A 13,738-nucleotide genomic window follows, 5' to 3' on the forward strand; every position below is an offset into this window, starting at 1 on the left:
TTCCTTCTTTCTTCTGCGTTTCATTTTCCACCGTGCATTTGTTCTCCGTGTCTCTCTCCTCACCACCTCTCCATCTGCTTCTTTCTTCCTCCACGCTGATTTGCACGAGCCCAGCTGCCACAGACCCATCGTTGTCAACCCACACTCGGCCACCGACCCACGCTGGCCCATCTCAGTCTCTTTTCTCTGTTTTCTGTGTTTGTGCTTGTGTTTCAGTGTGGATTTAGGGCTAAGTTTCGGGTTGTGTTTGTGTTTTAGGCTGGGTTTTTGTTTTGGGTATGAGTTTCGATTTGGGTTTGTGTTTCGAGCGTGGTTTTTGCTGGTTGTTGTCGATTTGTGACCTCTCAGTTTTGTGTTTCTAATCTAGGTTGTTATCGATTTGCTCATTTTTTCTACTTTCTTTTTTTGTTATTCTTCGCTGGTTTTTTATGGGCATTGGTTACAGTGACAGGGTTGTGGCTGTATAGTGATTTTTATGGCTTTGATGGTGTTTGTGGTTGTGTTTTGGTGATTGAATGAAATATTATTTTATCGTAGTATTTATATTATTTTTATTGTGTTAAAAGCTAAAATAAAAGCACTTATGTTGAATGTTTTGTAATGTGAGAAAGTAAAATAGATAAAGTGACTTTTTGTGGTGTTAAAAAACTAAAAATTTGCTTCCGCTACTGGATGCTCTTAGTAATTCTAATTTAAATTTATTACTAAAATTACTATTTTGCCCACCAATAACAATCTATCACTTATGATTTGTTGCGAAAGTATTGTAAAAATGTTATAAATATAGTATTTCTTTATAATAAAAAATACGAACTAAAGTTATTTGAAATAAAATTAAATGAACAATCTTGTACTTTTAATTAGAGTTGTAAATAAACCACATCATTCATAAAATAGCTCTTGACTTAGTAAAAAATCTATACATGTTTGTTTGTTTATAAATAAGCCAAGTTTAAATCTTAACTTTAGACTTATTTGATAAACGAGCTGAGAAAGTAAAAAATAAAAAATAAAAATTCATGAATAAACTCATAACAAAATGGCTCGATAAAAAAAACAAGTCTAACTTAAGCTCGATGACAGGCTTTATAAAAAACAAGTTTAGCCTAGGCTCAATTATGGGCTTGATAATAAACTTGACATAGGTTTTAAAAATAAACTAATAACTTACTAAATCTTTAATTAATTTGGAGTTTAGGCCACACTTTCAAACCAAATGAGTTTGATAATGCATTTGTGTTAGAATCATTTTCCTTCTCCCTTATGTGTGTGTGTGTTTGTTTCTCAAAAAAAGAACGGGCAATTGTCTCACATTGCTTAAGAAAGTGTGTTGTGTGTAGTGTAACTTATCTCACATTCTCTTAAAAGTTATCATGACTTTTGAGCGGAGTTGTAACGTGTTTTTGTATTAGAACCTTTTTTACTCTCCCATTGTGCGTGTGTGTTTGTTTATTATATATATAAAAAAAGTTTGGTAATGTACTAAAATATATAGGCTTGATAATGAACTCTTGTTGGATCTTATCTTAATCTTAATCTTAAGATTAAGGCCCCGTCTGGAACACTCACTCAAACACATGTTTTCAGTTTTTAAACAATATTACACATATTTCCAGACATTTTTTCACTCACACCTATTTCCATACATGTTTTCAGTTTTTAAGTGCATGTACCAAACATTCTCTTAGAGTTTGATATTGAGCTCAATCTCAACTTGATTAATAAATCAAACTAAGTGAAACCAAGCTCAAGCTTTTGGGGTGTTGTGATCTTGAACTCAAATATTGGTTGTACTTGAAGTTGAACATTTTGTTTTTATTGTGAGCCTAACTTTAAACATTCCAATATTGAAGTTGAAATGGAACTTATCAAAAAAAAAATATTGAAGTTGAAATGGAAGACGTGGCTGAAAGTCTACCGTGGGATCAGTTGCCCAGTGGCAAAGTATTAGCCATTAGGCAACTGTAGAGTGTAGAACCGAACCAAGACCGAACCACAAACCCCCTCCACCGCGAAAGAGAAAAAATATATATAAAATAAAAATCACAAATACAAAGCTTCCGTAGAAATGGGCCACATGGCCACAACAACGCTGCCATGGCAACCTTCACTGCCGTTAAAGCTAAAGCTAAAGCCACGCTACTGTCACCCAAGGCTTCCGACGACGACGACGACAGTCTTCCCCTCCCGCCACGTGGCGCCCATCAGAGCCTTCCAGCGCAGCGACATCGACGGCTTCGCCAAGCGCATGGTCTCCGGCGAGGCTTTGAAGGACGCGTGGCGCAGCGCCAACGACGGCTTCGAGCAGTTTCTGTACGAAGCCAAGAAGGCCGCCGAGCGACTCGACCGCCGCTACTCCGTCTCTCGCCGCCTCAGCTCCGTCGCTCGCTCCGCCGCCGACCGCGCCCGCGAAATCGATAGGGAGTTCGAGATCGGAATGCGCTGGCGCACTTTCTCGCTCGACTTCACCAGAAAATTGCCGAGGGTTTGTTCTCTCTCTCTCTCTCTCTCTCTCTCTTTCTCTCAGCTCTCTGGCTTTTGTTAGGGTTTGTTTGGAAATAGTAGAAACAAACTCTTTGCTCTTACTTCACACCTGAGTTAGTACAGTGCACTCTCTAAATTTGTGTCACAAGGTAGTGTAGGAGCTTAAGAATGATGTTAATTATAGGTTTTATTGGTTTAATTCAATGATTCAAGTTTTGATTTATGTTGAGAACTTGTTCAGAACAAGCAATCATAGGTAGGTATATAATTGGAATTTAGGAATGGTGTTTCAGATTTTATAGGTTTAATTCATGAAATTCAATTCTGGTTTGTCGAAATCTAAATCATTAAAGTCAGAGAAATGATAAATACAGAGCAGCTTAGGCAAAGAAGACAACTTGCATAGGAAAGGAAACACACCCTACATGAGCTGTTATAGTTGCTTGAAGATCTCTCTGTTCGATACTTCGAGTCTAGCTCAGTTACAGATTACATATGCTCATAGGCTTTATAGAGCTGCTGGCACGACTGTTTCCTACTAGGACTACGCATTTTAATTTAAAGTCTAGGTCTTTAGAAAGTTTGGCTGGTATACTAAGCCGGGAACTTACAAGAACTAAATAAACCCACCATTGAATCCTATATTATCCATGAGCCGCTAGCATGGCCAATTCTAGCAAATCTGGAGCCAATGAGCTCTAGCTTAGCTGACACCTCCTCCCTTTGTAAGTACGAGGTGGAGGGTGAGGTCGTGGGTTCAAGACTCATTGGGTGCATGTGTAACTTACAATCAAAAAGAAAAATTCAAGCAAATCTGAAGTATAGAAATTTACATTGTCATAGATCGTCAGTAAATAGATAAAGACAAAAAACTAATCTAGTAGCATTTAACTTAGTACACCTAAAAGAACAATGGAAATAACTAAAATTGATCATAAAAGGTCACATAAAGGCAAGTTTTCTTCACTATTGAAATTTATACTTTCATTTGGTCTTTGAATATTGTTATTGCCTTATTGTCTCTTATGCTTTTGATGTGAGGGTGATCGCTAATAATTCTGTTCTTTGCCATCCATGCAGTACAGGAAACAGCTCAATGAGTTTTTGGACACTCCATTAGGAAGAAGTTTTGCGGTATGTATCCCTTAAAATAATGCTGCATGTTATTTATGTAAAGTGTGAACAGATTTTTCTATGAGGACTATTTTATAAGTGCAATTATATGATATTACAGATGATCTTAATTAATATAGGAGGGCCTTTTTAATATTTAGTTTGTTATAATAGGTACTGGGCTATACTTTTAGATAAAACTGATGCAAATTTTACTCTCATTAGAAAATTAGGGTTCATAAGGTAGGTTTGGAAGGATTAGTTGCTGTCAGAAGGTTTAGTGAAATCTAGGGTTTGAGGGTTTCAAAAGATGAGAGAAGGGTGTGATTTGGGGCTGTAAATAGGAGGATAACAGAGAAGAAGTTGGTGGATGTCTAAGCTGTGTGAAATGTTATGTAAATGGTATTGGGGCTGGTTATAGATTTAAAAGGATGATTAAGGTGATAGAAGAAGAAAGAAGAAATAATAAAGAGAAGAAGCGTACTGTTAGAAATTAAAAATGCAAGTTCTAAATTTCTTTTCAGTAAGCACTGGCTCCATAATAGAAAATTACCTCTTTATAATAAGGAAACGCAAACGCAAACTAATCCTAACCCTTAGATCAGATGAATACTAATCATCCATATAAAATTTTAACTATAATAATAAAAGAAAACTGAAAACTAATAAGGCCCAAAAAGCTACCTTTAGCGCTTAATGCCAGCCAAAGGGAGTTTTTAATTGGCATGGGCCTCTCAATTGACATAAGGCCCAAAGCCTTAGTCTTGGGCATAGGGTAGTTCTTCTCTAAACATGCTAGGGCTGCTGCATAACTGATTATCATTTCGAATGAATGGGTGAAATTTAAAGGTAATGGCTTTGGTATGACAGATACTTCATAACTTTGACCACCTGTGAGCTATGTGCATTTGGATTAACTTATTTCCATTACCTTATTTGCTTATGTACAGGTTTTTAAAGTCTCACCTTTTCTAATGTAACAGCTTTCAAAGTCTCGTTTTTTCTATGTACAATTGTACTTTTACCAACTTTAAGCGAATAAGCATTTTAACAAAAAACTAATCCAGACACATATTGCCACATAAATATTCTTCCAGTGCTTGTTGTGATTCCAAGCAAGTCCATATGCTAATTCCTGGGTTATTGTCCTTATCTCATGTTTGATGCTGATTCCAAAATCCAAGCAATGCAAGGTGTTGATTGCTAGGTTCTATTTTCCTGTTTTAATTGTTTGTTGCCAACTCCAAGCAAATCCTAGGTGTTGATTCCTAGGTCCTATCTTTTTTTCCCCCCCAAACACATGTTCCCATTTGATAGTTCATTGGCTTGTTTCAGGTTAGTAGGTTTGGACACCAAATTTGACCTATTAATGTTTATTGGCTGCAATTGATATTGATTACTACTGATTGATGCTATTAGAGAGATTTGATTTTTATTTTCATATATGAGGTAATCTCATTATGAGTTTATTTTCTTTCCATGTCTGTCATGATCTGGGGACCTTTTTATTTATAATTTATGGGGACCCTATTTAAAGAGGCCAAAATTCACGGTTGTAGATTAGTTGATCATGGGCTTTTAAAATTTGGGTTGGAAGTTTTCTTCCAATGCCTGGTGTTGATTCCAAGCAAGTCCAGGGTCTGAATCTTGGGTTCCTATCCTTATCCCATGCTTGGTGCTAATTCCAAGCAACCCTGGTTGTTGATTCCTAGGTTTTATTTTATTTTTTCTTTTGATTTCTTGGTGCTGACTCTATGCAAACTCTGTGTGCTAACTGACTAATTCTAGGTCCTATCCATTTTGTTTTGTTCTCTTTTTATTTCCCAAGCACAAGTCTCAGGACAAGTTCCCCTTGAGACTTGTCTTGCATCAGTTTTGTTATTCATTATTTAGTATGATCAACTCAAAATTAAGTTGTTTTCTTTTGCATATTGAATGTAATTCAGAGTAAACTATAAGTCAAGCCACAGACTAAAACAAGTCATGGTTACCATTTTCCATTTATTGCTTGCTAAACTTGGGGGGTTCTATGTTTTAACGATGTAGAAAATCTCAAGATGAAATGGATAGAATTATGCTTTAAACTTTAAATACTTGGTATTTTGTTGTAAGAATTTTTAGACTTATCTTTCTTTCTCTTCACCACCTGCCAACTGGCAGAGACATCGCATTAAGAACTATATTCAGGAAAAATAGCACTTGAATATGTACTAATAAAATTTCTCTGTATGTATTCTGAATGTTGGTTATGCAAACACTTTATTTGGTAACTTAATCTTGGTTTTGAACTTTCTTGTCTTCTTTTTGTAGACAATTTTCTTCCTCTGGTTTGCGTTGTCTGGATGGCTTTTTCGGGTCTTGATATTTGCAACATGGATACTGCCATTTGCCGGTCCACTTCTTATTGGGACTATTGCCAATAACCTTGTTATAAAGGTATGGTTCATCTTACTTTGCTTTTGTCTATGCAGGTGTGCTTGTACAATTTTATAGTTAATTTAGTTGCAATTCTTTTAGGGCGCAATTGGACTAGTTGCACCATATATTATTGTCAATATGATGCAATTAGTTATGAACTGTTTGGCAGTCTCTCTTTAAGCCTCATACATGATCAGAATATATCTTTGAATAAATTTTAGGGCAAAAGTCACCATGATCAGATAACCAAGTGATTATCTTTGTGTATGAACTTTCAAGCTATTGGTAGCTTTCTACAGAAATTGTGATAATTCACATGTATGACTTTCATTCTTGATATGGTCCAATCAAAAGGGAGGCCCTTAATATAATTTTTCTTCCTGTGCCATTTGCACCTCTTATGTCATGATCAATTTTAATTGATGTGTGTTATGTTATAAGACTCTTATTGTTTTGATTCAAAGATTTAAATTCTTCTTTTATTATTATCCAACTCTGATTCCCCTTCTTTCAATAGAGCTACTTCTAGTCGACCTTTTTTTTCAATGAAAGAATCTATTTTTAGTTTTTTTTTTTGAATAAATCAATATGTTTTTAAATGAAGCTAAAAGGTGGAAATGATTTCAACTAATTTTGTGTCATGTCGTTTTGGAGGATATCTTCATCATTTATTTTGTCTAGGAATTTATATATTTTCATCCCACTTAATTATGTAAACTAACTTGGTTCAATGATTGTATTTGATCAATTTTGCAATGTATAGCTTGTTCATGTATGTATCAAATATAGTCAAACATAATCCTACTTCCTTGGCATCAAACTCAGTGGTTATCACTACAAAAATGAATGTAATTTAAATGAGACAGAAGTAGGCAATCTAGATGTTCTTCTTGATCTGTTGGAAGTGCTAGCATGGCCAATTGTGTTGCACCAAATGGTTTGTCCTGCCCCATAACTGTTTGGTTGGTAGCCTTTCTTGATGTTCCACATATTCTATTTAGCGGACGAATTTATTTATTATTATTATTATTTTGATAAGTAATAAGTTTTATTGATATAAAAAATGGAACACCCTAGTACACAAGGAGTGTACATGGGGTCAAACAATTCAAGTACGATGTATTTATTATCAAAACCGATTTGGTTTATCTATAGACTGGAATTTATGATGAACTAATGAATCAAAATAACGTGTCAATTTCCCCTAAACTTGGACAGGGTGCTTGTCCCGCTTGTAAGAGGCAGTTTGTTGGTTACAAGAACCAAATAATTCGTTGTACAAGCTGCGGAAACATCGTGTGGCAGCCGAAAGGGGATTTCTTTTCAAGAGATGGTAAAGGCACCTCTTCTTCAAAATCAAAGTCAGACCCTGATATTATTGATGTTGAGTTTGAGGAGAAATGAAGGGATGCCCAAGTGATGGTGCCATGGTGATTTCACTCAATATGGGCATTTAATACAGAGAGCAAAGAGAACATTCCTACTGTTCATTAGTTCTGATGTTTTGTCTCATTATTATTATTATTTTTTCTTTTCTTTTTTTTTCATGTTTGTGTTAATTCTGTGTCCTGTAATTTTGAAGTGCTTATAATGTCAGTTTGTATACCCTTCTTCTTACAAGGAATACCACAACCTCTTGTCCTGACAGAAAATCTTTATATTGATGATAGGCAGCCTTTTGAGACAATGACAATCACATTTTCTAATGTGCTACAGGAAAAAAAAAAAAAAAAGACTCAAAACAAATCTAACATGTTAGAGATATAGGAAAATTTTGGCAAATTTCTTGGCCTCCTGAGATTGTTTGTCTTTACCATTTGTATGTTAGCAATTCTCACATTGGTTGGCTAGCATGTTCATTTTTGTATTTGATTTGATTTTTTTTTAATTTTTCCAAATAACTGAATTGGTTGAAGTGTATTTGGTTGATCAATTTGTTAGGTCTACTATGGTGATCAAAACATATTGTAAATATGGGACCATTTTGTTCACCTTCGTATGTATGTGTTTAGCTAATATAGACTTATTTTGCCTATTAGGCAAATCTTTCAATGGGATGGATTCGCATCATGATTATTATCCAATAGGAAAGGGTCTTACCCTCACCTTGATATATGGTAGGAAATTAGGGTCTTATCCTCACCTTGATATATGGTTTTATTTGGCTTATTAAAATGCACTTTTTCGATTCTCTAATTACTACATCTTAAACCCCAAAAATTAGGAGAGGAATAAAATGAACCTTATTGCCTTAGTAATTAGTATAATTTTGAAAAGTACTCTTGAAATCATAACAAATTAAATCCTAAAATTGTTTCTATAAAAAAAAAAAAAAAAAACCCTAAGGTTTTAAAAATTAACAAATTAAATGATATTGCATTGTATTTGAGATTTACTATCGTATCTACTAAAAAATAAATAAAATAAAGTTTAATTGCAACGTGGCCTCCCAAAATAAATTCCTTAGCTTTGCATTGTGGTTCCTACAGAACTTACGCAAACCCCAAACTTGCAAATATAATGAAATTTGAGATGTAAAGGGCCCCGTTACATTGGGTGGACTCCATAAGTACTTGACCATCACATTCTTGAAGGTCTGAGTTGTAATGGGCCTGTTATATTGGTTGGACCCTATAAGTATGAAACTCGTTCCTATGTGAAGGTGCATTATGTACTTAACCATCTCATCATTTAACAATCTCTTTAAATTTGACTTCTTACCTCATATAGAGAATAGTTACAGCGTCACAATAATTTTTATAAAAGTAATGTTAGTAATAAACTCAAATGAGGACAGTTTATTAAAATTTGCCAACTCCCCTCCAAATTTGCTTTGCAAAGTCATTTCATAGGCTCATTCCTATGGAAGTAGGCGTTATATACTTGGAAATCCCATCCTCTACGAGTCCCCCCCAAAGTTGATTGCTTACCTTGTCCAAAGAATAACTCTAGAGTCACAATGGTTTCTATAAAAAAAAATTAGAACTGTCAAATTTGCAAGTTATTAATGGTGGATTCATATGAGAACTATTAATTAAGGACAATGTTTAGCTCCAAACAATTTTAGAGGAATCCTCTTCAACCTACTTCGTGACGAGTTATATGACTATTCATGCATATTATTTAAACGAATCACACGACTCATTAAAAAAAAACAATAACTCTTAAGTACACAAAAAATTTGAACAATTTTAACACCTGTTGACGTGTCAATTTGTCATTGGTGTACCACCAAGTGGTGTTAGTGATTGTCTCAGTTGAGAATGATGTTGCCACCAATTATATTATGCCAACTCAACAAATTGTGAAAAAAAGTTATGAAATTTGTTGTGTTTGTAACATTATTTTTTTTATAAAGTCATGTGACTAAAACTATAACTGTCGCTACATAACGGGTTAGAAGAAAATAATGCCAAACCGAACTAAACTTTTTCCATTAATTAAAACTTGCTAACTCCCCCCTCCAAATTTTCCTTGCAAATAGCATTAAAGAAACCACTAGTAATCTCATAAATTTTTTTTTTCACATTTGTGATTAGTAATTTGGTACATGACTACAATCTATATGTATCACAAATACCATTTTGGTCCGAGTTACTTGCAATCAATTTGGTCATTATATTTTGGCATTTTAATTGGTCCATGTTATTTTCAATTTGTAATAATTCTATCTAAATCTGGGTTTGCTTTAGTTGTTAAGTTGATATGTGTGTGGTAAATTTGGTTTATGTTTTCATGTTTGATTGCCAAATAATACATTAAAAGCTTGATAGGGACAAAATTATTTGCAAATTGAAAATATCATAAACCAAATTGACTATTTTTTTCACAAAAATTAAAAAACAAATCGTGAAAAAGAAGCCAACCCAAACAGTAACACTAACACGAACTCGATCTCCCCAATCCTTTTCCTTCTCTTCTAGTTCTATGCCATCAAGCAAAAGAGATATCCAGATGCTCACGCCTTTTCTTTAACCGTCCACACACACCAATTACTTTTCTTGTATCTTAGAAATTTTTGCTCGCACTCCTAATGAAGAACAAACACCTTCTCTCTCTCTCTCTCTTTCTACATATATTGTAGGCTTAAATATTCGCTTACACGCATCTTCATGCAATAATCATAAACTCCATTGACTCTCTCAGTCGTCTTCCTTTTGGTGTTCTTTGAGGTTTTGTCCCACCATGCCTTCCATATCTCAAGGTTTAGTCTTCGCCGCAGCCATGGTTGTCTCTAGCACCCTACTCTTTCTAGCTTATTCTAGGCATAAGTCTTTCTCACTACCCCGACTTTCCAAGAATCAAAATTCCCAACAGCCTGAAAAGAAAATTCTACGTTCTTGCTTACTTTCTGGTACATGGGTCCCTTCTCTTTTGTTCTTCTTTGCTCTTTTTTTCTCGTTTATAATGGTACTAAATGTTTGTGTCTTTTTTTTTGTTGCTATTGTAGAGGAAAAGAAAAAGGAGAGAAAGAAGAAGAAAGTCCAGTTTGCTGAGGATGTGAAGGAACCAAGTGGGAATGGTAAGGAATACAGGAAAGAGTGCATAAAGTTGAGCAAAGATGAAATGAGTTGCGGAAACAAAATCCCAACAGTTAATGGAATGCCAGAGAATCGGATTGCTTTGTACAATGGAATTCACAAGGACCGCATGCAAAGAATGCAGTGCTCATGGTGATGAGCTTTGTAGAATTTCAGGTTTTTTTTCTTATAGTTTTTGTGGGCTGCCATGAAGGAAAATCTTGGACTTTTGTGGTTGTAAATACTTGTTCTTTGTCCAATTCATGGTTATTTTTTTAATGAGAAATATTGGGCAAAATTTAATTTGTTAATGATCTCAATTTTTGTTTTATTCTACATGTTTTAATGGTTGAATTTTTATAGTCTGTTTGTTTGAATTGTTGTGGTGATGATCATGAGTTGGTATAAGTCAAGATAATAATTTATTAAAGCAGATCTTCTTTCTTGAATATTCTAAAGAATAAAAGGCAAAATTTCAAGTTAGTTCACGAGTCTCAGATATTTAACAATTTTTTTTTTCTTTCTTTTTTGAAGAACCCTGAGTCAAATATATACAATCAATTCAATTTATGTTTTGGTAAAATATTGACTAAAGTGTGCGTTTGTATAGCGTTTTTTGTCCATGTATTTGCGTTTTCTTCTTTGTCCCGTGCACTGTTTACGGATTAACTTGTACGGAAAAACGCGTTTATAACTTTAAAATTAGGTCCCACAGGTACTATTCATAGTTTAAAAATTATTTTATTACAGTATTTTTAATAATAAGTTTTCAATTTTCGACAATAAGCGGTATCCAAATAGACCTAACTTTGATAATATGATCCATGGTTATTTTTGAACAGTAAGTTCCAGTCAGATTCCCTTGGAGCTTTAATTTGGTTATAAAATGAAGCTGGCTTGTACTTTTTCCTCATTCATTTACTTTCCAATTGACAATAAATCTTCAATAACTATCACTAATTATTGGAAAAATATAGCATAAATGATCCATCACAACCACACAATAAAATTAATTAAGTCCATTTTAAATTTCAGGGTCTCTTATTCAATCCATGAAATAAGAATGTGAAAGTAAAGACGACCATCCTTACCACTGCACACTCTTGGTGCGATAGTCATTTCACAAGAATAAGTGCTTGTGGGGTATGAGAGGCAAAAACCAGAGTTCAAGTCTTTAGGAGAGAGTTTTACACATATACACTTAGATTAGACTAGAGTAGAAATTCTATCTTGTATAAAAAAAAAAAAAAAGACGACTATCCTTTAAATTTGTTGTTATTAAAAATTAAAGAAAAAGAAAAAGAAAAAGAAAAAAATCCTACTAGTGTCACTTGTTAAAAACAATTATAGGTAAAACATTATAAAAATAAATTTTTGAAAAAACACTTCACACTTCTAGAAAGATTTAAATGTTCACTGGCCATTAACTTTTGTAACAGACATGCTTGTACGAATATATTAATTTTTGTAGCATAATGTTCACTGGCCATTCACTTTTGTATCATAACATCCAAATACAAATAAATATCCTGTCTCATTTTGTATATGTTACACCAAGTTTGTCATATATCATTTTTTTAATTATAAAATAATTAAAGTTAAAAATGAAAATAAAAAAAATCTAACTCAAGACAAATTATAGTTGGTAGAATATATAGTGAAATTCTAAAAGTGGGACAAGCAGTGTTTATTCGATACAATACAAAGACGTTAATTTGGAGTCTAAAGACATGATGATATCATAAAAAATAAAAAGACTATTGTTTCAACTCAAATGCTGACAATTACAAACAATTAATTTCCATTTATAACAACCACGAGATTTCAAGTAACGAATCGTTGTAAACAACCTTAAAACGGGACAAAATTCTAGGAAGGTAGTAAGTAAGAAGTGACAACAACCAATAAAATAATCTATCTTCTTATATAAGAAAACTCCAATTTTCTAGCTTAAGCATTTGAGCTTTAGCGGTCAACACCACACGTGTTTTGATTCCTTCTTTGTCTTGTAGGGTTTATCTTTAAGTTAATTTTGTTGTATCTATAAAAAAAAATCACATTTAGATAGAATAATTGATTGATAATCGAATATTTCTCTTGCACAAAATTTTGCATAATCCAATTCTTTTAACTTGATTATGTGGAAATTTTTTGCACAAGTTACTACATATTCTTTTCCTTATAAAGTAAAATAAAAAACACGTCACTTTTATAGTCGTGTGAAATTTATAACTCTCTAAAGTGAAAAATTTAGGATTAAACCACAATGTAAGCTTTTTAGGTTAAGAGATATTCATGCAATTGGAGAGTACATGTAAAAGGAGAGAGACAAAGAGTTAAAGTGAATCCGCATTTTGGACATCTAGACTTGTAAATAAATATATAAAGTGGAATCCAGAATATCCAAATGGGCTTGAAAATTATTTTCAATATGGCAAAATTGTATGTAATTAAAGAGAGAAATTTGTGTTTATTTGAATTTTGATAACTATCATTTCAAAAAATAAAAATTGATAACTATTGAGTTTGGGGTAGGGATGAGTAGAAACTTACCAGTAGGGGTGTCCAAGGACCTGCATTAACCAACCCGCCCGCCTGAAACTGCCCAAACCGAAGGTCCACGGGCGGCTCCGAATCCACTCTACGGTCGGTCACGGATTGGCATTTAAAAAATTCGAATAGTTCGGATTGGATCCGGGTTTCAAAATATTTCACCCGGAAAATCCGAACCGACCGAATTATTTATATAAAAAAAAAAAGTAGATTTGACATGCGGCCAGACAGCCCTTGCCCAGCAAATCAGCAATGCCAGCCCCAGATTTTCCTCACACCTTCCCAACATAAATATCAGCCGTTCATCTCAAATTAAAATTTAAAATTAAGGGTGTTGATGAGAGTAAAACTGAGCATGAAATGACCGGTTACAATGGCACAATAACCCATTTTAAATCAACAGTTAGAATCCAAGATGGAGAGCCAATCTAACGGTGAGAAATAAAGGGGAAAGATCTGATATCTCAAACGGATTCAATCCACTCTTCAGTCTTCACTCTTCTTCAGTTTTCACTTCAGAGCCAGAGGTCAGGTCATGGACATGGCTTCCCATTCACGCCTTCTCCTTCCCTTTTCACTCTTCCTCACCTCTTCAGTCTTCACTTCTTCAGTCTCACACTCTCAGTTCTTTACCTGCTCTCTCAAACTCT

At 34.1% G+C, this 13,738-nt stretch overlaps 2 protein-coding genes across 2 annotated transcripts; both read left to right on the top strand.

Moving 5' to 3' along the window:
- The first annotated feature begins 1,976 nt into the window (after positions 1–1,976).
- Positions 1,977–7,748, top strand: LOC115962215. Its single transcript, XM_031081112.1, has 4 exons — positions 1,977–2,485; positions 3,565–3,618; positions 5,908–6,033; positions 7,234–7,748. Exons 1-4 carry the CDS (start codon positions 2,069–2,071, stop codon positions 7,417–7,419), a joined length of 783 nt encoding a protein of 260 aa, XP_030936972.1. The 5' UTR covers positions 1,977–2,068; the 3' UTR covers positions 7,420–7,748.
- A 2,186-nt stretch (positions 7,749–9,934) lies between these two features.
- Positions 9,935–10,823, top strand: LOC115959076. The gene is made up of 2 exons (XM_031077374.1): positions 9,935–10,369; positions 10,466–10,823. Exons 1-2 carry the CDS (start codon positions 10,201–10,203, stop codon positions 10,690–10,692), a joined length of 396 nt encoding a protein of 131 aa, XP_030933234.1. The 5' UTR covers positions 9,935–10,200; the 3' UTR covers positions 10,693–10,823.
- The last annotated feature ends 2,915 nt before the right edge of the window (positions 10,824–13,738 follow it).

This window comes from Quercus lobata, chromosome 9 (assembly GCF_001633185.2).
Source record: "Quercus lobata isolate SW786 chromosome 9, ValleyOak3.0 Primary Assembly, whole genome shotgun sequence".
Taxonomy (NCBI): Eukaryota; Viridiplantae; Streptophyta; class Magnoliopsida; order Fagales; family Fagaceae; genus Quercus; species Quercus lobata.